The sequence below is a fragment of the Neolamprologus brichardi genome, chromosome 22 (genome assembly GCF_056152115.1).
Source record: "Neolamprologus brichardi isolate AB-2024 chromosome 22, ASM5615211v1, whole genome shotgun sequence".
NCBI classification, from domain to species: Eukaryota; Metazoa; Chordata; class Actinopteri; order Cichliformes; family Cichlidae; genus Neolamprologus; species Neolamprologus brichardi.
The window spans coordinates 34,159,981-34,185,000 of NC_142124.1; the positions used below are offsets into that span (position 1 = coordinate 34,159,981).

A 25,020-nucleotide genomic window follows, 5' to 3' on the forward strand; every position below is an offset into this window, starting at 1 on the left:
AAACCGAACTTCTTTTCCTGTTGAGTCGTTCCATGATCAAACGTCAGAGTCAGGATGTTTGAGCACAGAATGACTAAAAATATATTCAACCTGTTTGAAAACTGCAACAAATAATCATTTGCTTCCTGTTTCTATATATATTTCTTTTTTTCTTTGACCAACTTTGAGCATCGGTGTCAGTTTGACCCCAGGTGAACTCTTGTTGTGCACTCACTGCTGCTCAGTGAGGGTTGAGACTAATCACATCTTTGCTAATTGCAAATGATTGAAGACTTTTAAAATGATATTTTCTTTAGTTTTTAACTTACATTTTCAAAGACGTTGAGCTGCAGCTCATCTGAGTGAAGCCACAGGTACAGAAAGCTCCCAGTTATTTTAAATTAACCTTGTTCCTAATCCAGTAAAGTGTGAATGTCTTCACCTGCACAGGTCTGGCATGAGGACTCGTGATAACCCTCTGATAGAGCATCAGTAAAGAGCACAAAGAAACAGACGACACAGATCACCCATAAAAAGAGCTGTTTATTTTTGTAAATGTACAGGCACGCCTGGCACGCTCTAACGGTAGCGGTGCAGCTGCAGGGTGTTGCGCCTCTTCCAGGCTGCGTGGCGGGAGCCTCCAATGGTCAGGTGGAACTTGTGGCCCTTACCCAGGCCGCGGCTCTTCTTACCCGCCGATGTCAGGCCACGCATCTCTCTGTGCTTGTGCACCGCTCTCGTGAGCCACTGGGTGTCTGGGTTGCGTCTGATGGCCTTGTGGAAGGTATCGACCAGGATCACCTCGAAAAACTTGTAGGTGGAGTCCTCGCCCACCCAGTAGGAGTTGAGCACTCGCAGGGCACCGCAGTGACGGCCAGCACGCTCCTACAAAAAAAAAGGTCACGATTAGTCTTAGCAGGGTAATCACAATCTAAAGCAGTCAATATCTGCTAGCTCCTGTTGGCAACAAGCTTTAAATCCAATATTCAAAACCCACAGACAACGTCAGACCTGCCCGAGCCACTCGCCACACCGCTAACCTTTGTGTGCTCACGTCAGGAAAACAAAAGCAAGCAGCCTTCACCACTGAGAATTCCTCAAACCTCACCAACGCCAGTTTCATTTGGGAAAAATAACTTCCAACCACTGCAACTTCCCATTTCACATCCAGACACGTTCACTGGATGTTTTCTCCTTCAGAAGATTCCACACCAACATCCTGTGATGTTAGTTTCATTCAGTCAGAGAGCTAGCTGCAGCATCACAGGTAAACGTGATAACGTTATGAAAGCTGCTGCACAAGAGAGCGTGCAGTATTCTTGCTTCTTCCAAAAACAGATGCACGTTTTTTTAAATGGTGATTAAAGATTGTGGATAAGCCAATGTGCCCACTCATCCCACCAGCTGCATGAAGAGGACCAGTGCAGTTAGTGTTCCCTCAACACTCTCTGCAGGGAACCTGTCCAATCTGTAAGCGGCCAATTTTGTGTTTTACATCAAGACAGAGAGCACACACTAAAGTAATGCAGCGTCTACGCCACATTTATACAGGACTGCTGAGGGGTTCAGTATATTGGCCAAGAATATTTTATAACAAACAAACAGGAAGCCAAACACTTTTCATTTCACAGATCACATCATTCTGTAGGTTTCAAAACAAGATACGACCACTGATGAAAACTATTTGCTGGGGTGTGAGTGGCAACCAGACCTTTAACATTGTTAATCCACCATCAGACTAAGCTACTGTGGGCAGTAAAGTAAGGCATCCTTTCATGTTACTAACACAATATTCACATTAATGTAATAAAATGCGTAACAGGCTTCATGATGCTCAACGTCACATTCAGTACTGAACTATCTGACGCTTGGTGTAGCTTCATGAAACCAAGGCTGGAGCAGCAGGTATGAACGTACCTCAGCGATGGACTGCAGGCTGCGGGCGAACTTAATTTGGTTGACACCATGATGCACTGGTTTGCCATAGGTAGCACCTTTGGGCACGGGGCGTTTACGACCTCCACGGCGCACACGAACACGGTAGATCACGTAGCCTGTTTCGATCGAACAAAAATATGCAATTATAGATGATGACAGGTGACAGACGTGGAGGCGAACAACCACAGGCACGGCACTCACCTTGCTTGGCCTTGTAGCCCAGCCTGCGAGCCTTGTCTGGCCTGGTGGGTCTGGGAGCACGGTGGAGGTTGGACAGCTGACGGTACTGCCAGCAGCGGACGCGGAGCAAGAAGCGCATCACGTCGGACTGCTTCTTACGCCACAGCTCCTGCATATACTTATATGCCCCCATGTTGACTTATCTGAGAGAAAAGAAACTTTGGTCATTTTTGTCAGCTTGTTCATTAAAAGCTCGTTAGGCGCCATCTCCCTTCACAGTGCAACAAACAGCTCAGCAGAGCAACATCGTTTACGGCAGCTACACTGAAGAGCCCAACAGGAACGGTCTAACAAGTCTTTAAATCACTGAACTGTTGCAGGTTACAAGATTAGTCCGGCACATTTTAAATAGAGATTCATGTACATTTCAAACACATGGCTGGACGCGACCTGGACTGGACACCTTCAGAATATGAAGGCTACGCAAACACGTCCATGCTTCAGACACATGAAGAGAATGAAAAAGCGACACAGCAGATGTAGCCTCTCCACGCTTAGCATAAACTGTATACAAGGCTAGCATAGCCGGCAGCAGCACACCGCAGTTTGCCGGCTCTTTGTCGCATAAATACCCACATAATACACAGAAATGCCCGCGTACGTGGACCAGTGATCCAAACGCGAGAACTCTACATTTACATAAATATCACACAGTGGAAACGACACGTTAGCGGTCCCTGGCTAGCAGATAGAGAGCATCTGATCGCCACTAAAGCACAGGATCCTAATCAAAGCCTTTAACCTTTTTCCACGAAATAGTCACAGAGGACAGATCGATAACAAAGCACGAAGCTACAGCCCGAGTCACAGATACAGATGAACGGGTATACGTGATGATTTTAACGGATTACTATTTGGTCACAAGCACAGAAAAACTCGCTTACATGATGGCGTACTAGCCGGAAAGAGAGAGGGCAAGTACCCAGCATGCCTTAAGGAAAACGGCAGTGGCGTACTTCCGCTTTTCGCAGTGCTGCTGGGAAATGTGGTCTTCTTTTCTCTTCGACTTTTCGCGCTTGTCACTTATGTGGTAATTTTCAGAGTCAAACACGCGCTCATTGTCCAGTTTCGAGTGATTTCATTCCTACAAATATGAAGCAAAAATATTTGTAAACATAAAGACAAATCCGGAGCCATAGTTTACTGCGTCGAACTGCATATTAATTAAGAGTCAATTACAAAGTCAACATGTTAAACTTTTTTTTAAATGTAATTTTAACTTGTCTTTAATCAGCCTTCATATTTTCTACAGATAAAATAAATAAATAAATGAATAAATAAATAATAACGTATATGCGAGCAAAGTTGGTGATCTTCGAGTTCTCTGACGTATGGTGAACTGCGCATGCGCTCTGACAGAACCTGTCGCTCTCTAATCTCGCAGCAGAATGGATCCTCCGGTCGTGGTTCTACGCTTGCAGACCTGACGGAAGCCTCGTATCTTCCTCACTAAAGTTAGCGACTTTTCTCAAACATACAAAGAATTTAAAAATACGTGTTCGTATTTCGGCTAGCTGGCTAAACAATAGCTAGCTTTAGCCAGCTAGGTACAAGCTAAAGGTGAACATGTCTGTTGATGTTTTGAGGGGCTGTCGGTCGTTTTGATGTTACTGTGACCTTCTGTCTTGATGTCACAGACTCGACATGGGAAAAGGCTGTAAAGTCGTGGTGTGCGGCCAGGCGGCTGTGGGGAAAACTGCTATTCTGGAACAGCTGCTGTACGGAAACCACACTGTAGGTGAGGACTGGACGTGCAGGGGCGTGATGCTAGCTTTGAACACTCTTTATTTGGCATAACATACGCACATTCTTCCAGGACATGAATTGTTTGGTATATTTATATTACATGGTGTTGATACATCATGCTGCATGAGAGCATTCAGATGCTTCATTGCCAAGATCCTCATTTGCTGTTTTTACTTTCCGTCTGTACCTTTCAGGGTCAGAGTCTAACGAGACACAGGAGGACGTGTACGTGGCCTCTGTGGAAACCGACCGAGGTGTGAAGGAGCAGCTCAGGCTCTATGACACCAAGGGGCTGAATGATGGGCAAGACCTCCCTAAGCACTACTACTCAGTGGCAGATGGCTTTGTGCTCGTTTACAGTGTTGACAGCTTGGAGTCTTTCAAGAGGGTGGACGTGCTGAAGAAAGAGATAGATAAGTCCAGAGATAAAAAAGAGGTGAGGCTGGGTTGAAGTCTGCTCGGGCAAACGTTGCACAGATTGCTGCCATATCATCCCAGAACTTCACAAGTTCTTTGTCTGTGAGCAGATGTCCAGTTTTTGCCTGATTAAATAATATAATTACATTTAGAGTATTTCTTAACAGCTCTAGTTTCCACCTCTTAGCTGCTTTACAGTGAGTCTCGTGCTAAACAGTGTAAACTGGACCTCATGGAGAATAGAAACACATGTTTGGATGTGTCTTTAAAACTTGCTAGAAATCATCTGAATGGTTTTATATAGACGAATCTATACATTTATCAGTATAAAACATGTTTGCTCTTAAAAGTGAATTGTATCGTTTTAAAGATGCATATAATAAAAGGTCACTGTTCCAAAAAACATGAGCAGCAGCACCAAGAGACCCTCGGAGTACACAAATAACAAAGCACAGACAGAGCAGACCCAAACAGGAAGATAAAGGTGGAGAAAGGAGTCGATGTGTAACACTTAGAGAAGCTACTTTATGTTGCTACAATGTCACGGGTGGAGAGGGTAGCGTCAGGGCCTGATAGCCTTTTTGACACATTTAACATTACAGCATTTTATTCTCCATAGTTCACAGTTTATCTGCTCTGACCGAATGTTCTTTAGACACAGAGGAAGCTGCAAACCTGAACTCTGATAGCATTTGAGTTTTAAACTGACTTAAGTTTCAGCTTCGCTGTAGTCATCCTCGCCGGCCATCACATTCTGACAGCCTGATCTCTGATCACTAAATTAGTGGATCACGTGTTGTTGAAACAAAGGCCTCAGTGAGGCGTCTGTGCACCTCCACAGTAGGGCTGCTCGATTATGGCAAAAATGATAATCACGATTATTTGACGATATTTATTTAACAATAACAATGTGTTGAATAATGACTTTAAAGATAAAAAATAATATAAAATAGTGCAAATACTGATAACAGTGCAAATGTTTGCAATATAAAAATAAATGTAAACCTCTATGTTTAGTGAACTTTGCAGTGTTGCTCTGTGGTGCAGCTACGACACTGTAGCAAAGTTTACACACTGTGTCTACTTGATCCACGTCTGACTCATGAACCCATAATGTTTCCACACCACTCAAGTTTTTTTACCTCTCTTCAACCAACAGCATCACTCTGCTCTCCAAATAACTTCGGCTTAGCTTCCCGAGCTTCCCTCGGGTCCTCTTAATCAGCGTCCCCAACCCCCGGGCCTCGGACCGGTCCGTGAGTCGTTTGGTGCCGGGCCGCGAGAGTTGAGGCTCAGGTGTGAAATGTATAGTTTTCAGGGTTTTTATCGGTTTTCAGCGTTATTTTGTTATCGTTTTTATCGTTTACTCGGTTTTCCTGGGTCTTTTCACGTGTGTTATGAATAAATTTTCTTTTTTTCGGTACCGGTACTAGTTTTATTTTGTTGTATTTATCCGCGACACCTTAAAGGCCGGTCCGTGAAAATGTTGTCGGGCATAAACCGGTCCGTGGTTGGAGACCGCTGCTCTTAATTGTTGTGACACGTGTTCAAAATGCAGAGGGGTGCGCTCGATTTGCCACACGGAGCAGCGCGAGAGTAAAGCACGAGGGAGGGGCTAATAATCGGCTCAGTCATTTTTAATGATCGTTGAAAGATCGTAATCGAGATTAAAATTCGATTAATTGAGCAGCTCTAGGGCAAAGTGCCATGAGCAGCTCCACTGTGGGTGTTTTCGCTGCTACTGCTAAGCTTTCTGTGACTTTGCAGGGTCATCAGGTTTGTTCTGCACGCTGTCAACCAAACCTAAAAGCAGTCGATGTTCAAACTGGGATGGACCAAAACCTTAGTTAGCCGTGGTCATGTGACAAGGATGTTTCGAAACACCTGCGCTGTGCTAGGTCGATGCAGCATTAAAACAAATGCATTTTAAGCACAGACTCGTACACTGATGGATGCATCGGGTGCAATTTGGGTATCTCGCCCAGAAACAATTTGACATGTGTGGGAAAAGCTCCAGTGAGCGTCCACAGTCGCAGCTGGGTGTGAGCTTTTATATCGACTGTTTGAAACGCAGTAAGAAGCGAACGTGAAGCCTCCTGACTGCGAGTAGACACAGTGTTGATATACAGAGATAAAAACATGTTTCTATAATGTTGGATAAAAAAAACCTTGAATGTGTAGATGAGTCCAACTTTCGAATATTCTCGGACAGGCGGATATTTGGGAAAAACAAACTTCAGAGACTTGGACTCTAAAATTCCACACTTGCATGTATTCGTGTTTCCTCCTGTGTAAATGTCGATCACTAAAAAGTGACGCGGCTTTGTTTTGGGTGCAGGTGATGGTCGTAGTGCTGGGGAACAAAACAGACCTGCGGGAGCGTCGTCAGGTGGAGCACGAGGCAGCGCAGCAGTGGGCGCGAGGCGAGAAGGTGAAGCTGTGGGAGGTGAGCGTCACCGAACGCACCTCGCTCATCGAACCGTTCACGCAGCTCACCAGCCGCCTCACGCAGCCTCAGAGCAAGTCGGCCTTCCCGCTGCCTGGACGTAAAAGCAAGGGGTCCCCATCCAATGACATCTGACACACTCCTTCCTGCGTTCACTGCCAGCAGCACGCCGTGGACGGGATCTCGGTTCAGCAGTGGGACTCGTTTAACCGTCTGCTGATGACATAATTGATGGCTTGCTTCGAGTACAGCCTGGAGGAAGGTCACACAGGAACTCCTCTGATACAGGATGTACCGTTTTTCTTTTTTAACTTTTTAAGTGGTAACGACACGCTGGAAATATCCAGGTCATCCTCCCAGCGCTGCTGCGGTCACTGATCTCTGCGCAGAAGAATTTTATGTATTTTTATTTAAATAGTTTCTTCTGACTGCAGTTTCTCGTGCTCATCATGACGTCTGCCAAGTTTGTTGATGAAACTACGGATGGACGCAGCCTCTGTGACATCACCACTTCATCAAGTCTCATTATGAAGCCGTAGACGTGTCTTTGCTGTCAGGATTATGAAACGAAGGTGGTGACAGCGAGAGGTGGAGCTCACTGTAACACCTCATTGGCTAACATGATTGGCAGGTAGTTAGCTAATGAGCTACAATAATCAGATTATGTGTCCACTGAAGTGAAACCAAGTAATCCAGGTGTTTATGGTCACAGGCGGCTCTTTTCGTGAAAAAGATGGCAGGTTTGCTGTTTCTGGTTTAAACCTGTGCTCGCTCTTGTTCGTCCTTTGAGTTAGGCACCTTTGTGTGCTTGAATGATTCACAGATCAGTGTTAAACAGCAGATCTGAAGAAAGCTTTGAAAGAACTTCAGGAAGCTACGAATGATCGCTCAGGAGTCTGGACATGAGGGAGCTTCACGCGGCACATCTGGAGCTAAAACGTCAGAAACGTCTCTGCTGTGGTGATGAAACGTTCTGTTGGATGGATCCTTTATCGTCTGTACCTGTTAACGTGGACGGTGACTTTAACTGAACCAAATATTAGAGAGGTGTCAGGGCCCAAACCTGGAAGAGAAGCAGGCGTTGAAAGCTGCGTGATCACACGGGGAGGTTCAAACCATCTTAACAGTGGAGAACCAAAGATTTGGCAGAGTTTGACCCCCAGCGTTACACATTAAGCAGACGTGTTGTTGTTAGATTTCAGATTTGAGCGCTCCCTTCAGAAACAGGAAGCCAGTACAAACCTGTCGTTTCCCATTGAGTGTGAACGCCGCGTCCTTCCTGTCCTCTGACACGACTGCGGCGGTCAAGTATGGCCTGGTAGCAATAATAGTCGTGGTACTGCCTTTTCTCGCGATGTTTCATGATGTTTCCTGTACACGTGCAGTCGGTTTAATCCCACAGGGATGCGTTTGCCTTTCTAACTGTAGACGACGTCGAGAGGAAATATTTTTAATTTATTTTTGTCACTTTATTGAGCCTCTTTGTGAAAATGGTGATGGATGATCTGACGTGTCCTTACAGTGTTTTAACAGTAATAACATTTAATGTGCTGCTAGTAGAACAGAGGTGGAATATCTTAGCTAACGTACTCTGCTGTGTAACAGGCTGAGGATGCACTGAATAAAACGTTATCAGCTCCTGAAATGATGGGAAACAAGTGGGTCGCTTTGGTTGGTCATGTTTAATCCTTAAAGGGAGAAACAGTGCTGCTCTTCATCGGTACAGAACACAAACCACATCCATCTAAACACGTCTACATGTGGAAACAACTTCCTCTAAGTCTGAGCGGCCCTCGGGTCCCAGCGCAGTTATCCCAGTGTGAGTGGCTGCTCGCTGTGACAGAAAACCGTCAGACGTTCACTTCAATATGTGGATGAGCTGAAGCAGAAATGCTGGTAAACGTTAGCTTCTCTTTATTCTCAGCAGCACACAAATACTGAGACGTGCAGCCTGTGAACGACGGCTGCAGCTCGCAACACTAACTGGAAGTTTAATACAAGTGGAAATTTACACTGACACCACTGACTGGGAATCATGCTGACACGTTTCATCTAGTTAAGTATTAATGCCCGTCGTCGAGCACGGGCGAACTAGTCAAAGACGCTAAATGTGCTACTGCCAGATCTGATTATAGTCAAAGGATAACTTAAAATACAATAAACAACATAATGTCAGGATTGAAGACTTCAGTTCCAAGATTAAAAACAAATCCGCCTCCCGGTCGTCCAATCAGCAGCGGCTCTATGTGGCGTAGCGTTTGGTCCACTGTTTGGCTATCCTGTCGTGTTCGGGTCTGTTTGTTGTGTACTGTGTGGCGATGCTTCCAACCAGAGGGTCAGCTGTCAACAAAACAACAACACGTTACTTTATTTACACACCTCAGCTGTACACGCAGACCTGTGTGTGGGTGACGGATGATCTGATATCCTCGTGTTGGTGTTGTTCCCAGATCATCATGAAAATGTTGTTCCAGGTTCAACATTGCAAGTGACCAATCACATTATTGTGACGTTATTCTTTTGCGCACCAACCCATTCGTGCATTTATGAAATTCCAATGTTGCAAGGACGATATCAGTTCTGCTTAGCGTTTATTAAAGGGTTAGGGTCCGTTGATCGGCGGACAAAGGCGGTTTCTCGCAGCTTAACTACAGTTTTTTGTTTTACGCCGGTTTTTCCCAAAGTCGCAAAAGTATGACATCACAACATTCTGATTGGTCACTTGCAATGTTGATCCTGGAACAACCTTTAGTATGATGATCTGGGAACAACACCAACACGAGGATATCAGATCGTGTGTGGGTGACAGTCCTGTCTGGGATGAACCGGTCACACACACAGACACACACAGACACACACAGGCTGAATGTCGTGTGTGTTTATTTGTTGTTACGTAGAATAAAACCCTTCTGGCCCCGGACGCTCCACAGTGCTCACCGTGGACACGCACTGGTCTGAAATGCTGCCTCACTGAGCGCTCACAGTTATTCTACCATTGAAGCTACACGTCATGACTGATGTAGAAACCAGTGGTCAAACCAATACTTCCCACTGCACCACCACGCCACAGGAGTTTAACCTGATCAGTTACATTGTATCACAGCTTCCTGTGAAGTCCTACATGTGTAAAGCATGAAAACAGCAGGACAAAAGGTCTTTATTCATTTTAAAGCCGGATCACATAAAAATGGTGCTATTTTCAGTTTTTATGTGGCAGCTGTTGAACATACCGTGGAGTATCAGAACTGCACATTATGTTAAGTACAAGAGAAGCTTTCCTAATGACTGAGGGCGACTGAGAGAAACAGCATTGCTGTCGAGCTTTTCAGACCTGCTGATTCATTTGACTACGGTAAAGCTGCAGCAAGCCACACGTGCATCTAAACTGATGACTTAGCGCTCTGCTGCAGGTCAGAGGAGAAGCTACAACTGCAGTGAAGACACTGGCCAGGATCTGATCCACGTACCCGATCGACGCTTCGATATCTCGGTTTTGTAAGTCTAACCGAGTTTGTAAGCATGTGAGGCTCTCACCTGGGTTGCAGTCAGTGAGCAGGGAGCAGATGGACAGTAGGACCTTGGAGATGGTGAGGGCGGGACTCCAGTTGTCCTTCAGGATGTCCAGACAGATCACGCCCTGACTGTTGATGTTGCAGTGGTAGATCCTCGTACGGAACGTCACCTGATCACACAGAAAGCTCACGGGTTTAACTGAACGCCATAAAAACAGCTCGTTATAATCAAGAGTCACTCAAGAGTCAGCATTACAGAAGAGCAGCAGCTCGTGGGTTTAAAGGCCAGCACTAATTTCTTTACCCCCCCCACTCTTACACACATGAGGCTAAACTGCTTCCACATGAGGTCTGAAACTTAGTTAATGTAGCTACTCCACAGGACAGAGGCGCCCTCTAGTGAACAATCTGAGATAAAACATTAGTTCATGTCTTTTGAATAGCGAGCATTCAGAGTTTCACCTTGGGTGGTTTGAAGGGGTAGTCTGGTGTGAAGGCGATGTCCAGGAAGAACACTCCCCCCTCGTACACGGAGCCTGGCGGGCCCAGGATGGTGGACCTCCACTCATAGATGTTGTCTCCTTTAGGGCCGGCGCTGGAGAACACAATCAACAAGTACTGAGTGATACTGCAGTGATACACAAGCTCAGCACTGAGGTTTTATTTCAGTCTTCACTCTGGGAATGAAATGAAACGGTTACTTTCAAACTAAAACAGTATCACAGCACAGTTTACCACAGTGTGTTACTCAGACACCCCACACCTTCATAAAGGTTTGTTCATCTTTACTTGGCATCAGTTTTCATTTCACCAAATGTGAAAACAACATCATCTTCCTGGCACTTGAAAGACAAGAAGTTCTACAAACAGTGAAGTCAGAGCACGCCTACGCTGCAGTTTCTCCACTCATCAGGAACCTCTGACACTGGTGCTGTGTGTTTAAAGGCTGATGACTTCTGTAAGGTGTGAAGGTGTGTATTAAATGGTCACGGGGGGGGGGGGGGGGGGGCACCTGCTCGACTCTCGGGCATGTCTGGGCTCGTCTCTGCCTGCACGAGGTACTGTTGTAGTAATGATATCTCCACATTTATATCACATAAAGAAGTACACTGGTGTTTTTGCAGAGGATGTAAGATGACACAGCCGGTCCTGGAAACACCTGAAACATCAGCGGGACCACGGACTGAGCATCAGTATATCCAACCGTCACAGTGTCGTTCCTCGTTACACTTCACACCAACAGGCTGCAACAAACACTCGGCATCAACTGTGTAACTTTCAAAATGACAGACGTGCACAAACCAGACGATCAAAAGATAAACCGGCTCACGTGAGGAGGTGGAAAAGACCACGAGTCCAACTGTTTCATCTAAGAGCCCTGTTTTTAATTCCTCTGTAATCCCCACATCACTGCTCATCACAACCATCGAGTCACTGTCAGTCGACTGGACATGGACTTCATGTGACGCACAAATCAGGTTTCAGGGACACAAACAGCATTTGGTCACCGCGTCTGTTCTTGGTGGCGACAGGAGAAAATGTCAGGCAGTGCTGACAGACACAGGACAATGAAGGGCATTTATGAGCCGCTCCTCCTTCCACACTAAAACAAAGCTATTAAAGAAAGAACAGGTAAAACAATGAGTCATATCATCAGAGCTAAATCAGAGCTAAATATTTGCCTTCTTGCATGATTCTGCAGGCTGATGTTTGCTTTACTCTTAAATGAAAACTTGGAACGAGGGAATCGTCATCTGAAGCGTCGCAGCTAGAATCACACAGACTGGACTACAGGAGACAGGTGAGACAGCGAGTGCAGGTAACAAGAGAAACCTGCTTTAACATGACAGCTTAAGCCACCACCAACCCTCCAATCAGCAGATGACCTGCTCTACAGCCACCCCCATAATCACTCAGATCACCGCTGCCTCTTTTCCACGAGCACCTGCTGTGGCGTCATTTGTATGCAACACAGCACAGTTAACGCAGTATTTGCTGTTGGACTGTCCCTTGTTGTCATACCTCATCGTTGGGTTCAAGGTTATTATCGTTAACGAAAACTAACGAAATAACGAAAACTAGAAGTGAAAAAACATTTTTGTTAACGGAAATAAAAATAAAAACAAAAAAAGGAAAACTAACTAAAACTGTAATGAGTGTTCACAAAACTAACTAAAATTAACTGAATTTATAGCAAAAATGTGTTTAGTTTTCATTGATGTGTGCGTGTCATACAAGAGTCAAGGGTGAAAATGAAGTTTAGTTTCCAGATTTTTTTCTTGCTGTGTCTCATTATGCCAGCAGGTGGCAGCACGTTAGTCGAGTCGTCTGTGTCGCTGCTCCGTCCACGCGCAGAATCATGTCAGGAAAAGTCGGGAGCCAGAGTCCAATTTGGGATTACTTTGAATATGACTGTGTTTTGGATAAAGCAAGTGTCTTGTAGTGGAAACAGACAAATTATGAGGGACATTTCTAAAGGGAAAAAATCCCACAAACCTTAAAGTGCACTTGAAAAGCTCACACAAGAAGGCTAACCTAGCTTAGCTTGAGAAGGTAAGGGAGCACACTCAACCCTCATCCCCAGAAAACAGAAGCTAACCCCAGGCAAGGCAGCGTGATGCATCCCGAGACAACAGGACGGGGATATCTACACAACTGTGTGAGTCAATTACCTTCAAAAAGTTTATCAATTCACTTGAACCAAAATTACGAACACCCGGTGCTGCGAGAGTTAATAGTCTCATTGGGGCCAAGATATACATTTTATAGTTGCCTGGTATCAATGGTTGTTCATCTGCCTTTATTTATTTATTTAAAGAACCCATAGGTGGGAATGTGAGTTGTCTGTCTCTGCGTGTTAGCCCTGCGACAGACAGGCGACCTGTCCAGGGTGCAGTATGGTAGCTGGAATAGCAACATACCCAAGGATGAGCAGAATGACTGATATGATGAAACTGGGATTTTGTTACACTTAATTATTGCAAACACGACTAAAACTATAACTGAAACTAATCAAAACTAAACTGAAACTAAGGATTTTCAAAAAAATAAAAACTAAACTAAACTAGCAAACAATTGGTAAAAACTAATTAAAACTGATATAAAATTGAAAATCTGAAGTCAAAACTAAATAAAAATAAAAACTAATGAAAATTGCAAAACTATTAAAACCCTGGTTGGGTTGACATCAGGGCCCACTGCCTCAATATTTCAGCATGACTGCTGTGAAGGCAGAGCAATTCAATTCAACTCAATTCAATTTTATTTATATAGCGCCAAATCACAACAAAAGTCGCCTCAAGGCGCTTCATAGATACAGAGAAAAACCCAACAATCATATGACCCCCTATGAGCAAACACTTTGGTGACAGTGGGAAGGAAAAACTCCCTTTTAACAGGAAGAAACCTCCAACAGAACCAGGCTCAGGGAGGGGCGGGGCCATCTGCTGTGATTGGTTGGGGTGAGAGAAGGAAGACAGGATAAAGACATGCAACACATTTATCAAGCAACACAAAGTGAACCCCATCGGTGAAAGCTGCAGGATTAACTGATGGCTAACGTCTGATAAATGCTGGTTATCTATGTCAGGAGGAGTTATTGTACGTCATTGAATAATCATGTCTCTAACTCCAGCTGAAATGACCAAAAACCAAAGCTGACCCCCGTGCTGTCCAATCAAAGGTTGCACAAATGATTGTCTTTGTTCCTGTATGTCTAACCTCTCCAGGGTATCGCCTCAGGCTGCCAGTAGTGACCCTGACCAAATATGAAACTAGAGAAAAAACATTCAAAAGGTGAGAGTGGAAGCATGTCAGTGGGCTCCACCTGCACTTCCTGTCTCGTTGTTGCAGCTGTTCTTATTTCCATTAACACTGAAACTGACTGACAGCGTCCTCTGCTGTCAACTCACCACATCAATGTCCTTTAACTGACACGAGGCATCAGTCAAGATCCAGATTGTGCCAACAACAGATATTCTATTACTTCCTATCAGGGCTGGGCGAGATGAGGAAGATCTATTTTTAGGCTTTATGGCGACATATATCGAGATATCTTAGAAATATGGTATCTAACCAGATTCTTACTCTGGATGGCATTACCTTGGCCTCCAGTAACACTGTGAGGAACCTTGGAGTCATTTTTGACCAGGATATGTCCTTCAACGCACATATTAAACACATATGTAAGACTGCGTTCTTCCATTTGTGCAACATCTCTAAAATTAGAAATATCCTGTCTCAGAGTGATGCTGAAAAACTAGTTCATGCATTTATTACTTCCAGGCTGGACGACTGTAATTCATTATTATCAGGAAGTCCTAAAAACTCCCTGAAAAGCCTTCAGCTAATCCAGAATGCTGCAGCAAGAGTCCTGACAGGGACTAGAAAGAGAGAGCATATTTCTCCTGTTTTGGCTTCCTGTTAAATCCAGAATTCAAAATCCTGCTCCTCACATACAAGGTCTTAAATAATCAGGCCCCATCTTATCTTAATGACCTTGTAGTACCATATCACCCTATTAGAGCACTTCACTCCCGCTCTGCAGGCCTACTTGTTGTTCCTAGAGTATTTAAAAGTAGAATGGGAGGCAGAGCCTTCAGTTTTCAGGCCCCTCTTCTGTGGAACCAGCTTCCAGTTTGGATTCAGGAGACAGACACTATCTCTACTTTCAAGATTAGGCTTCAAACTTTCCTTTTTGCTAAAGCATATAGTTAGGGCTGGACCAGGTGACCCTGAATCCTCCCTTAGTTATGCTGCAATAGATGTAGGCTGCTGGGGGATTCCCATGATGCACTGGGGTTTTCTTCTTCACTCACTATGTGTTAACAGACCTCTCTGCATTGAATCACACTTGTTATAATGTCTTGAGCCCCAATACCTGCAGTCCCGGGGGCAAAGGGGGCGAGCTGCAGTTTAAGCCTCCATCAAGTGAAGTTTTTGATGTAAATATCAACATGTGTGGTAACCACAGAAACCTCAGAATCTCAGCTAAACGCTCATATAAAGCATTTCTACAACCAGCAAACAGTTAAAGAGCAGTCATGTTTTGCAACACGTATGTAAACACAAACAACAAAGCCATGAACTCTTGACTTCATGCAGCCAAACAAACGGCACGCTGTCTAAAAGCTCGCACAGATTCTGAAGCTGCAGGTTTCGTCACACTCAGCAAAAGAAGAGCACAAATATACGTCACATTTGATAAACAATAACGTGGACTCAGCAATAGTTCGTATCACAGCTGGTTTATTCACAGGTTTCTTTGGTGTGTGGGGAGACGCTCACATGTTTAAAACTCATCATTTTGCAGCTTTTCAGCTGGTGGAATCATTCGTGCTGCTCCCTTTTGCAGCAATACTTTCACAGCATATTCTGCAGATTGATGTCGAACAAAATGCGACAAACTCCAGACTGAGAAACGCTCAGCGCAGCGTAGAACACTTTCTGGTTGGGAGGGGGGTTAATTGATGCATTCAGAACGACGTGCAGGAAGCTTAATATTTCCATGGTAACCTACACTCGATGGTTAGGAGAAAGCCACAGTAACCATCGTGATACAGCGAGTATATTCGACACATCACACAACCTTAAATGTACCGGTGAGGCTGCACCTCCTCTGTGGGCAATAATCCTCCATCACTGTTGTCATTCAGTCTGGGAGCGCTTCCTGCTGACCTCTCTGCAACATGCGAGAACATTTCAGCTGTTGCGTGTTTTTCTTTGACCTTTAACAGACGTGCAGCCGTCCAACCAACACGGAGCAGAGGACGACACGCTGCAAACATCCACAGCAACACAATGACCTCCATCTAAAGTGTCTCCACTCTGTGTGAAATCAAATAAATCAGGCAGTCGTAGCTGCTCAGGCTGAACTGATTCCAGACACAGGTCCCTGTTTCATCAATTTATCTCCTCTTAACTGTTGGAAGGAAGGAAGGAAGGAAGGAAGGAAGGAAGGAAGGACAGATGTGTGACTGAACTGACAACTTGTTTTTAATCAGCTATGGGATGAGCGTCTGGAGTGGCACAGGTTTTCCCTGACTGCAAAATAACAGGACCACAAACTACAGGGTTCATTCGCCTTTTTCAGGGTCGAATTCAAGCACTTTCAAGGTCCACTTTCAAGCTTTTTGTGTATAAACTCAAAATGCAAATTTCTCTTAAAAATTAAGAAAATGTGAACAAATCTTTATTGGGGTGGCTGTAGCTCAGGTGGTAGCAGGTCACCTGCTGATGGAAGTAGGTGATTCCAGGAATCGAATTCCTGTTCGATTCCTGGCTTCCCCCAGTCTGCATGCCAAATATCCTTGGGCAAGATATTATCCCCAAATTGCTCTCCAATGCGTCCATCAGAGTGTGAATGTGTGTGAATGTTAGCTAAAAAAAGCACTTAGACAAATGTGCTTGTGTGAATGAGTGAATGCACAAGTTGTAGCGCTTTATAAGAACCAGTCCATTTAAAACTAACTAAATGTTTGACTACACGCTGTCTGTATTATTGCTGAAGTCCTAACGTCACCTTTAAAGTGTTTGTGCTGATAACATGTCAGACAGGCAGGAGAACAGAACTGACTGGGAGGCTTTGAACACATCACATCGTTCAGTTCAACATGTACTGTGTCAGTGTGAGCTTGAAGACATTTATAATGTTTACGTAGTTTAATGTGTCGGTGCTGACCATAAACACATTTTGAATGAAAGCCGGGGAAGTTTGGTAGCACAGAAACAAGTGACCACATGGATCAGTCATATTACCGTTAATTCTTCCAAAGGCACCAAGTTAATGCTCAAAGAAGCTGCAGCAACACAAATATGAACAGTACTTGGTGACAGCTTTGCTTTCAGCCTCTAACCCTCTGGTGTTCAGGGCTGATTTGTTCTCTATATTTCACCTTTAAAAACGGTTGATCTTGCCAATCTGTTGTTTTCTCATTCTGACAAACACATCAGCACAATTTATCTACATTCAGACTAAATTTAAAATATGAGTAGAAAATATTTTTGACTAAAAACCACAAACATGTTTTACAAATCAAATAAAAATTGTACATTTTGTACATTTTTATAAAATATTGTAAGGTTCACAAGAACCAGACGTTTGGATCTCAGTTTGTCCGTTTATTCGGTAACACAGGCAAACGGGCCGTTAACTCTCCTACAACACCTCACTTCAGCCCCGCACAGTCACACAACAACGAAGACGCCCCTCCCCTTCCTGCACACACTAACTCCCTGCAGCACAACCACACATGTATCTTACAACAACAACAACAGTGTGCAGAGATAACTGTAAAATAACATTTAACCATCGTTACAATATGCACAAGTTTTGCAAACAACAAAGCTTTATGGTGCTGTGTACTTGTTCTCCATGAGGAGGCAGCGTTTACACTGCAGGCTGCCTTCGGTGCCTTTTTTACAGCAACTGTGACACACAAAACAAAACAACGACAACACACTAACTACACAACACAACACACGAACTACACAAGACAACACACTAACTTGACTCCAAACACAAATCTATCATGTATCAAAACTCGCTCTCTCTTTCTTTCACTCGCTCTCTCTCGCCCGTGTCACTCCTAAACTTCCCCCTCTTCCTCAACAACCACATGTCACATGTTGCCACATCATTTTTTGATTGGTCCACATGGTACATTTTCCCACTTTTTCTTTTTTTCCCCTCCCAAGCAGAGTGTTTGCTCGCGCTGTCCGTAGAAAACAGTTTTTACTGTTTTATTTCAACCCAAGTAGAAACTGACCCTCTGGGTCCGTCGACCCTGAGGGTTCATCAGAGAGCCTGAAGTTGGCGAGTTATGTAACTGGCTAATGTTGAAAGCTTTCACTTGAGTAAAGTAGTCTGTGGTCTGCTGGGGCAGCATCTCTGCCGGGGACAGGAAGCGACTGAACAGGCTGATCTGGGCCAGCTCTGCTCTGCCCTCTGGACCCAGTGCAGGTGGTGAGTGACAGGATGGAGGCTAAGCTGTCATCGCTGTTGGACAACATCTCCCACCATGCAGGAGACTCACAGCACTGAGCAGCTCCTTCAGTGGCTGCAGCTCCCACGGTGTGGGACGGAGAGATTTCACAGGTCTGCTGTCAGACTCCACAACAAAGACTTTAACTGATCAAACACACACATGTGCAATAATCTTTTCTGGCATCGTTGTATTTTTACTCAGTTGTATAAAACATTTGTATTCTATTTTTATCTTATTGTATATTTTATTCTATTCTGTACAGTTGTGTATTTATTCTTATTGTGTTCTAATTTTTGCTTCATAACTTTTGCACTGTCCACTTCCTGCTGTGACAAAACAAATTTCCCACGTGTGGGACTAATAAAGGTTATCTTATCTTATCTTAAGTAACTCATATTACTGCTGAGTAATGTTAGCTAAGTTCACAGCATGTTCCATAAATCTCCATAACTAACTGTTTAACATCACACTCAGTGCATTTCAATCATTTCTCCAGCGAGTTTGACACAAAATAATCATGATTTTAAAAATTAGCGTGTGTAACGTACACGTACTGGACAATTATTTACTAGGACTCACCTATCATGTGACTGGAGAGCGCAAACTCCGCCATTGTCGTTTTCCATCAAACTTAAAACAGCGACTGCAGGTATGTTAGCGCACTCATCCCGACAGTTAGGGGGAGGGGCGGGGTCACATATTGAAACAGACAGAGGTGCAACGCAGCCCAGGCAGAGACACTTTGCTTTTACATTTTACTCATTTTATTTCTTTATCTATTTAAACACTATTCAATCAGATAGTTATTTGTGGTGAATGAAATGCAGCTACACTTTCAAGCACCACATCTGAAATTCAAGCACTTTTCAAACCTTAAAAAGACAATATTAAAATTCAAGCATTTTCAAGGATTTCAAGCACCCGTACGAACCCTGAAACTGAGACACATCAGTGTGTGTCTAACAAAGTAAATGCAGCGCACAGTCTCTTATTATGGCCACGCTGCCATAACAAATATCCGGATGGTTCAAAGGCTCCAGAACAAAACCGACTGCAGCACCTCGCTGCTGTTAGCGAGCGCGTCCACGTTAGCGAGCGCGTCCACGTTAGCGAGCGCGTCCACACGCAGCACTTCTGCAACCTCGAGTGTCTGTTTGTGTAAACAAATGAACACTGATCACAGCTGATCCTGGGCACAGACTGAAACAGCGCTGCACATGTTTCTCTCTCAATAACTGAAGAAAGGCAGGATTGTGATACTGTCAGCACTGACAGGAAGAGCTGGACGGGTCATTCATGACCTGATGATCCGACTTTAAAGCACAAAGTGGAGGGACGCTGCTTCATGTGGCAGGATGCAGCTCATTCATCCAGACTAATGCTGAGCTGAGCTGTAATTAGTTACATCTGGGTAATGAAGGATTACATAAACCTCCAATAAACCCTGACGTGACTCAGTATCTTGTGTATCTTGTATCAGGCTGTGTCGTCTGGCGTTGTTACCTGTGCAGCCTTCTTGTCTCACTCAAAGCCCACGTTGAGTCCACATTAACCAACGCTCGTGTTTGAATGAGCCTCTTATTCTGCTCCAACTCAAAGCTTCGCTCAGAAACTCTGTAATAAGCTGCCTGATGAGTCCAACGACTGCAGAGAGGAGATGCAGCAGCTCCACGCTCCCCACAGAACCTCCAGCTTAATCCACCGGATCAGCCTGTAGATGTTCTCTCTGCTTTATGAAGACGATGCAAAACGAATCTCATCTCGCTGATGCTGCCTCACTGAAAACGATCCAGACTGATACATCGTCCTAAAACAAAAACTATTTTAGGCTCAAATAAAATGGAAACCAATAACCGAGGGAAACGTGCAGACACGTACATCGAACCACACAAAACATTTCACAGGCTATAAAACAAAGAGCCTCACGCGCCTGTTTCCTGTCTCATTAACTGTCCCATCAACAAGGGGAGGATGGAGCTCCGTATTCATCCACCATCCCTCCCTGCACACGTCCAAACCACGTCACCTCTGATAGGGTCTCTGAAATGCTCCACCTGAGCCGTCCCTCTTAAGCTCTTCAGTCTGTAGATCTCAGCATCTTCACCTCTGCTACTTCCAGCTTCACCATCTCCCCCTTGTAAACTTTCTCTTTCGCAGCTTTTAAACCCACCTTCACTTCCTCTACTGCAGCTCGGCTGTTACACCCGTCTGACCCCATTGTCAGCCTGTCCTTCACCCCTGCAAACAATGAGGTGCTCGGGGTCAGTCCCACCTCCATCGTAAACCCGTCTGTCGCTCGCAGCACTCAGACCTTCAGATGTGTTTATACGGCTTCTAAACTGGTTCATATTTAATGCTCAGACTATGCGTCACACATTGATGTTACTTGGTCCAAAGAAGCTATCAGAGGAAGTGAAAGTCTCCATGTGCAGACTTGTATCTGTGCAGCAGCTCAGCGCTGCTTTACGAGGCTGTCAAAGGTGAAGGACGTGTAAAGACTGGAGCTTGTTTATAGCTGTGGAGAAACTGTTGCAGACACGTGCAGCGAGATGACCACTGCTATTAAACAGAGGGCTCGTGTACACGTGGCTCACATTAGGAACTGCCTGTTTCTGTAGCTGTGTGATTACCCTACTGTACACAGCCTGAAACATTCCTCAGCTTCCCTGTGCACCGACTATGGAACGTCAGGAATCTGGCAACATCCCAAGAGGAGATATGATGTTTGCAAGCACAGGATGAGAGAATTGGGAAGTAAACACTAAATCACAGAGGCAGCATGGAGAGAAACAGTGAATAAAAGCAGCACAGAGCAGGAGCTGCGCCTGTGACGGCTGCAGTAAAGGAAGAGGGGGCGTGTGCAGCGCTCCCAGTGGTCAGTGTCTTTTTGTTAACAGAGGAGCGCTGACGACGAGGGGAACTAGTCACAAGACGTCTCTCCAACGTCCGTTTGAAGAGGGGAAACGGGGTGCTGACGAACTCTGACAGAAATGAGACGACAACAAAGTGACTCAACAGCATGTGAGCAACATCTGCAGCGCACAGCTGGCTCACACGCTGATGTAGGGCTGTGTGATATGACCAGAATCTCATATCCTGATATAAGACATCTATCATCTGATAACGATGTAAATCACAACAATGTAACATTTTCTGTAAGTTCTGTGAATCTCGGGCAGCTCGACTGGGCGTCGTGTAGCTGGAGTCGAGTGTTTCAACGATGCATGAAACGACACATTTTTAGACATAAGTTGTAACGGCGCCGTTTCCTTTGTATTTATTACACGGCGTGCTGCGGGGAAAAGCCTGTTCTAACGTTTGAGTCTAAGGTTGATTTTTTAGCACCTGACATCTTTTTTACTTCTCATCCGTAAATAATCTGCTCTTTCACGTGATTCAGTTTATTTTGAAAAGTCTCAACAGGATCTTGAGCTTTATTGTGAAAGGTTTATGTGGAACATAAACAAGCGGACACATGATGATTTTACCATCGTTGTTGCTAACGACAATGCATAAAAACAGTTGCTTGTCCGTCTGTAGTGTGGTTATATTAAATATAAGAGAAAGAGAGAACTTTAATAAATTAATAATAACTACAGTGACCATCAAAACGTGATAAAATGTTGCTGTAAACTGTTTATTTTGAAAAGTCTCAACAGGATCTTGAGCTTTATTGTGAAAGGTTTATGTGGAACATAAACAAGCGGACACGCGATGGTTTTACCATCGTTGTTGCTAACGACGACACATAAAAACAGTTGCTTGTCCGTCTGTACTGTGGTTATATTAAATATAAGAGAAAGAGAGAACTTTAATAAATTAATAATAACTACAGTGACATCAGAACGATGAACAAATATTGCTGTAACAGTTTATTTTGCGACACCACGAAACAAACGATAGCGTAAAATGAAACGACAGACGTTTTTATATCGTCATCAGATACATATCATTATATCAAACAGGCCTAGTCTGATGTGCAGATTCCAAATGAAGCAGGAAGAACCCAAACACACTGATCATGATGAACAGAATGATTCAGTCTGAGAGGACACACACACACTCCTCGTGCCTATGGTACGACAACTTTTCTCCGTGCCCCTGGTACACTGCGCAGAAACACCTTGCCACACACACACACACACACACACACACACACACATCTTAATTTTGCTCAGTCGGTGTAAACAGAGTCGCTGATGTCACCAAACAGAGTTTTGTCTGAAATGAAAAGTTTCTAAATCGTCTAAACCAAAGCGAGAGCAGCAGCAGCAGCTCAGTCAGAACAAAGACGCATTGTGACAGATTAGAAGCTAATCTGAGGAGCACGGTGAGAATGTTAAACACCTCACATTTCTTCTTCTTTTGTTCTCTTTGACGTGCTCGACCCTTTATTTCTACACACAACAAAATAAATAACTTGAGGACTGAACCTGCAGTAAATCACAGGATGATGCTGAACAGCCAAGAAGCTGTGGAGGAGCCCGGGAACATGACTGATCACTGCCCAGCCGCACTCAGCCACCTCTGACCTCCAGGTCAAGGTCGCTGGGATTCAACCTCGCCCCAGATTGTTAGTCGATGCACCTGTGGTATCAACTTTAAACCCCTGAGCTAAAAGCATTCACACACTTGTCCAGGTTGTTCCCCTGGACGCCCAGCAGAGTCCCCATCCCATAAAAAGCTCATCACATCCTCAACTCACCGGCTGAAGGAGATACTGGTGCAGGCTGAACAAAGACTGGTTCAGTGCCAGTGTGGACCAGTTTGATGAGCTCTCGGGACATTAAAGGAACAGTTAAACATAGTTTAAGGGTCAGCGGGTAAACAGGTCTTGTTATGCACCATTTACATGTTGCAGATAATAGAGAGTAAAAGGATTTCACTCCTACAACAGCTCCAACTACAGGTCACGATCAGTCGCATAACCGAGAAAGCAGAACAATGAGTCACTGCACTGACATGAACATGTGTTATGATAATGTGTTCGGGTTATGAGGAGCTATTTTCTACTTGGTTTGTATGAAAAAAACGAGGGGTACAAGGGTCACACACACCTTTTTGCAGCCAATAACCTGCTGGGAGCAGCAGGGAGCATCGCGTCAGCCACAGCCTGGTACCTTCCAGCACCCGGCTCGGCTCGAGTACTCACTGTGTCAACAAAAACAAAAACCTGTGCCGGCTTCACGTCAGCAGCACAGAAGAATCCTCCCATGATGATACGCCAAACAAACAGACTTAAGGAAGCTCTGCAAAGCTCTGTGCTGACTGAACCTGCTCTGCAGCATACAGGATGTAAACAATAGCAGGAGACTTCCAGTAGCTGCAGCTCATGCTCATCATTCACTTTTGCAGCCAAACCTGCCAGACCTGTCTGACATTTGGCAAACAAGCTGTTCCACCAGCAGGACACCTGAACCCTCACCAGGAGCCTGCTCCTCCAAACCTCCAGGTTCCACAGATGCACCCGTAGATAAAGACCTCCACCTGGACAGCTTTCCCCTCCAGTCAGCTAGAAACAGCCTGCTTTCAGTGTAGCTGGTTGTTTTATTTTTAAATGACTCAGTGATATCCTGACATAATCATGAGGTTAGAAGTTGGTTTTTCTTGCTCAACAACCACAAATAAAACAGATCTGATTAGGAAGTGCTCATCAATCGTTTGTTAGCCCACAAACATCTTATGTTTATTCCTCTCTCGCACACAGACGTCGACATGAACGTGATAAAGAATTCTGTGCACTGAAAAACTAACTTGTGACAGATCATAAAGTCTGTAATCGAGAAGCTAAAACACGAGAAACACTCGTCAGAGAGCCGGGTGTTACAAACGACTCACCTGCAGTTTGGTGGAGGGTCCAATGTGATGTCAGCCAATTCCTTCTGAATTCTGCAAAATCAGATCGGAGTCAGTAAAATGTTACTGCAAAGAGGAACGACGACAACCAGAAACGAAGCTGCTCTGCAAAAATCACCACAAACTTTCCACCTGCCAGCTTATCTTGTGTGACATCACAGGCGCCCGTGGAGCTCTCCCACTCCACCCACTGCACTCACCTCTTAGCACTGGTGGACAGATGTTTGGAGGTTTTGCTCATGCTGGCTTTACTGTCCCTTTTCTTTGGGGGGTTCGCCTCCTGCTGTTGCTGCTGATGGGTCGAAGAGGAAGAAGAGGAAGAGCTTGTGCTGGCACGGGAATCTTCATCCGACATACCGAGCCTGGGAAATGAGCATTCATTTTAAAATGACATTTCAGGACTCTGACGTGTTAAATCCACCTACTACAGCTGACACTGTCCACTAGCATGTCCACGGCTGCCACTGAGTTCAAGCTCTGACTGCACTGAAGCATAGAAACGTTCATAGGATTCACGCGTTAACTGTCACAGGTTGGCGTTTTCTATCTATGTAAAGCTATAGTGTGCAGCCATGGCTGCCTCCATCACATTACAGGCCTGGAGCGACACTGGCCGAGTAAACTGGTTGGACTGGTTTAAATCCTCCCCATGTGAGGAACCCTCTGTGACCTGACCTAATGTCGGCTGTTGTTTTTAGCTGCGACAAAGGAAACTGATGGAGCCGTCGGGCCCGGCTCTGGTCAACACCAGGGACCAAAACACCACCTCACACCGACCTGTGAGCGGAAAAGCAGAAACGCATCGGCGGGGCGATGTCGCAGTCGAACCCCGATGCTACACCTCAACGAACTTTCGGATAAAGGAGCCAGGAAGCTGCTTCGGTCTGTCAAGCTGATCTCA

General features: G+C 44.8%; 3 protein-coding genes across 5 annotated transcripts in view; 1 reads left to right on the forward strand and 2 right to left on the reverse strand.

Annotated features, from left to right (window-relative positions):
* Positions 1-502: 502 nt before the first annotated feature.
* rpl15 (ribosomal protein L15) lies at positions 503-3,145 on the reverse strand. The gene is made up of 4 exons (XM_087835187.1): positions 3,042-3,145; positions 2,119-2,300; positions 1,897-2,033; positions 503-864 (listed from the first exon to the last, which is right to left on the reverse strand). The coding sequence occupies exons 2-4, from the start codon at positions 2,288-2,290 to the stop codon at positions 559-561; spliced, it is 615 nt and encodes a 204-aa protein (XP_087691313.1). The 5' UTR covers positions 2,291-2,300; positions 3,042-3,145; the 3' UTR covers positions 503-558.
* A 350-nt stretch (positions 3,146-3,495) lies between these two features.
* On the forward strand, positions 3,496-8,415 carry nkiras1 (NFKB inhibitor interacting Ras-like 1). The gene is made up of 4 exons (XM_006808593.3): positions 3,496-3,611; positions 3,795-3,895; positions 4,098-4,339; positions 6,659-8,415. The coding sequence occupies exons 2-4, from the start codon at positions 3,802-3,804 to the stop codon at positions 6,899-6,901; spliced, it is 579 nt and encodes a 192-aa protein (XP_006808656.2). The 5' UTR covers positions 3,496-3,611; positions 3,795-3,801; the 3' UTR covers positions 6,902-8,415.
* A 14-nt stretch (positions 8,416-8,429) lies between these two features.
* Positions 8,430-25,020, reverse strand: part of LOC102786038 (ubiquitin-conjugating enzyme E2 E1-like) — a 16,908-nt gene continuing 317 nt past the window's right edge. For 2 of the 3 annotated variants that reach the window (XM_087835189.1, XM_087835190.1), the window contains exons 2-6: positions 24,320-24,481; positions 24,102-24,152; positions 10,741-10,873; positions 10,301-10,448; positions 8,430-9,106 (exon numbers count right to left, since the gene is read on the reverse strand). In XM_087835189.1, the coding sequence (XP_087691315.1) occupies positions 9,009-9,106; positions 10,301-10,448; positions 10,741-10,873; positions 24,102-24,152; positions 24,320-24,474 (585 nt within the window). In that variant the 5' untranslated portion in view covers positions 24,475-24,481 and the 3' untranslated portion in view covers positions 8,430-9,008. Of the gene's footprint in view, positions 9,107-10,300; positions 10,449-10,740; positions 10,874-24,101; positions 24,153-24,319; positions 24,482-24,896 lie in introns of all 3 variants that reach the window. The other variant, XM_087835188.1, reaches the window with a different exon arrangement.

Coding starts and splice junctions, on each gene's coding strand:
- nkiras1 (XM_006808593.3), top strand. CDS start 3,802: ATGGGAAAAGGCTGTAAAGTCGTGGTGTGCGGCCAGGCGGCTGTGGGG. Junction 3,896..4,097: donor GTACGGAAACCACACTGTAG/GTGAGGACTGGA, acceptor TGTACCTTTCAG/GGTCAGAGTCTAACGAGACA. Junction 4,340..6,658: donor AGTCCAGAGATAAAAAAGAG/GTGAGGCTGGGT, acceptor TTTTGGGTGCAG/GTGATGGTCGTAGTGCTGGG.
- rpl15 (XM_087835187.1), bottom strand. CDS start 2,290: ATGGGGGCATATAAGTATATGCAGGAGCTGTGGCGTAAGAAGCAGTCC. Junction 2,034..2,118: donor GGGCTACAAGGCCAAGCAAG/GTGAGTGCCGTG, acceptor CGATCGAAACAG/GCTACGTGATCTACCGTGTT. Junction 865..1,896: donor GCCTGCAGTCCATCGCTGAG/GTACGTTCATAC, acceptor TTTTTTTTGTAG/GAGCGTGCTGGCCGTCACTG.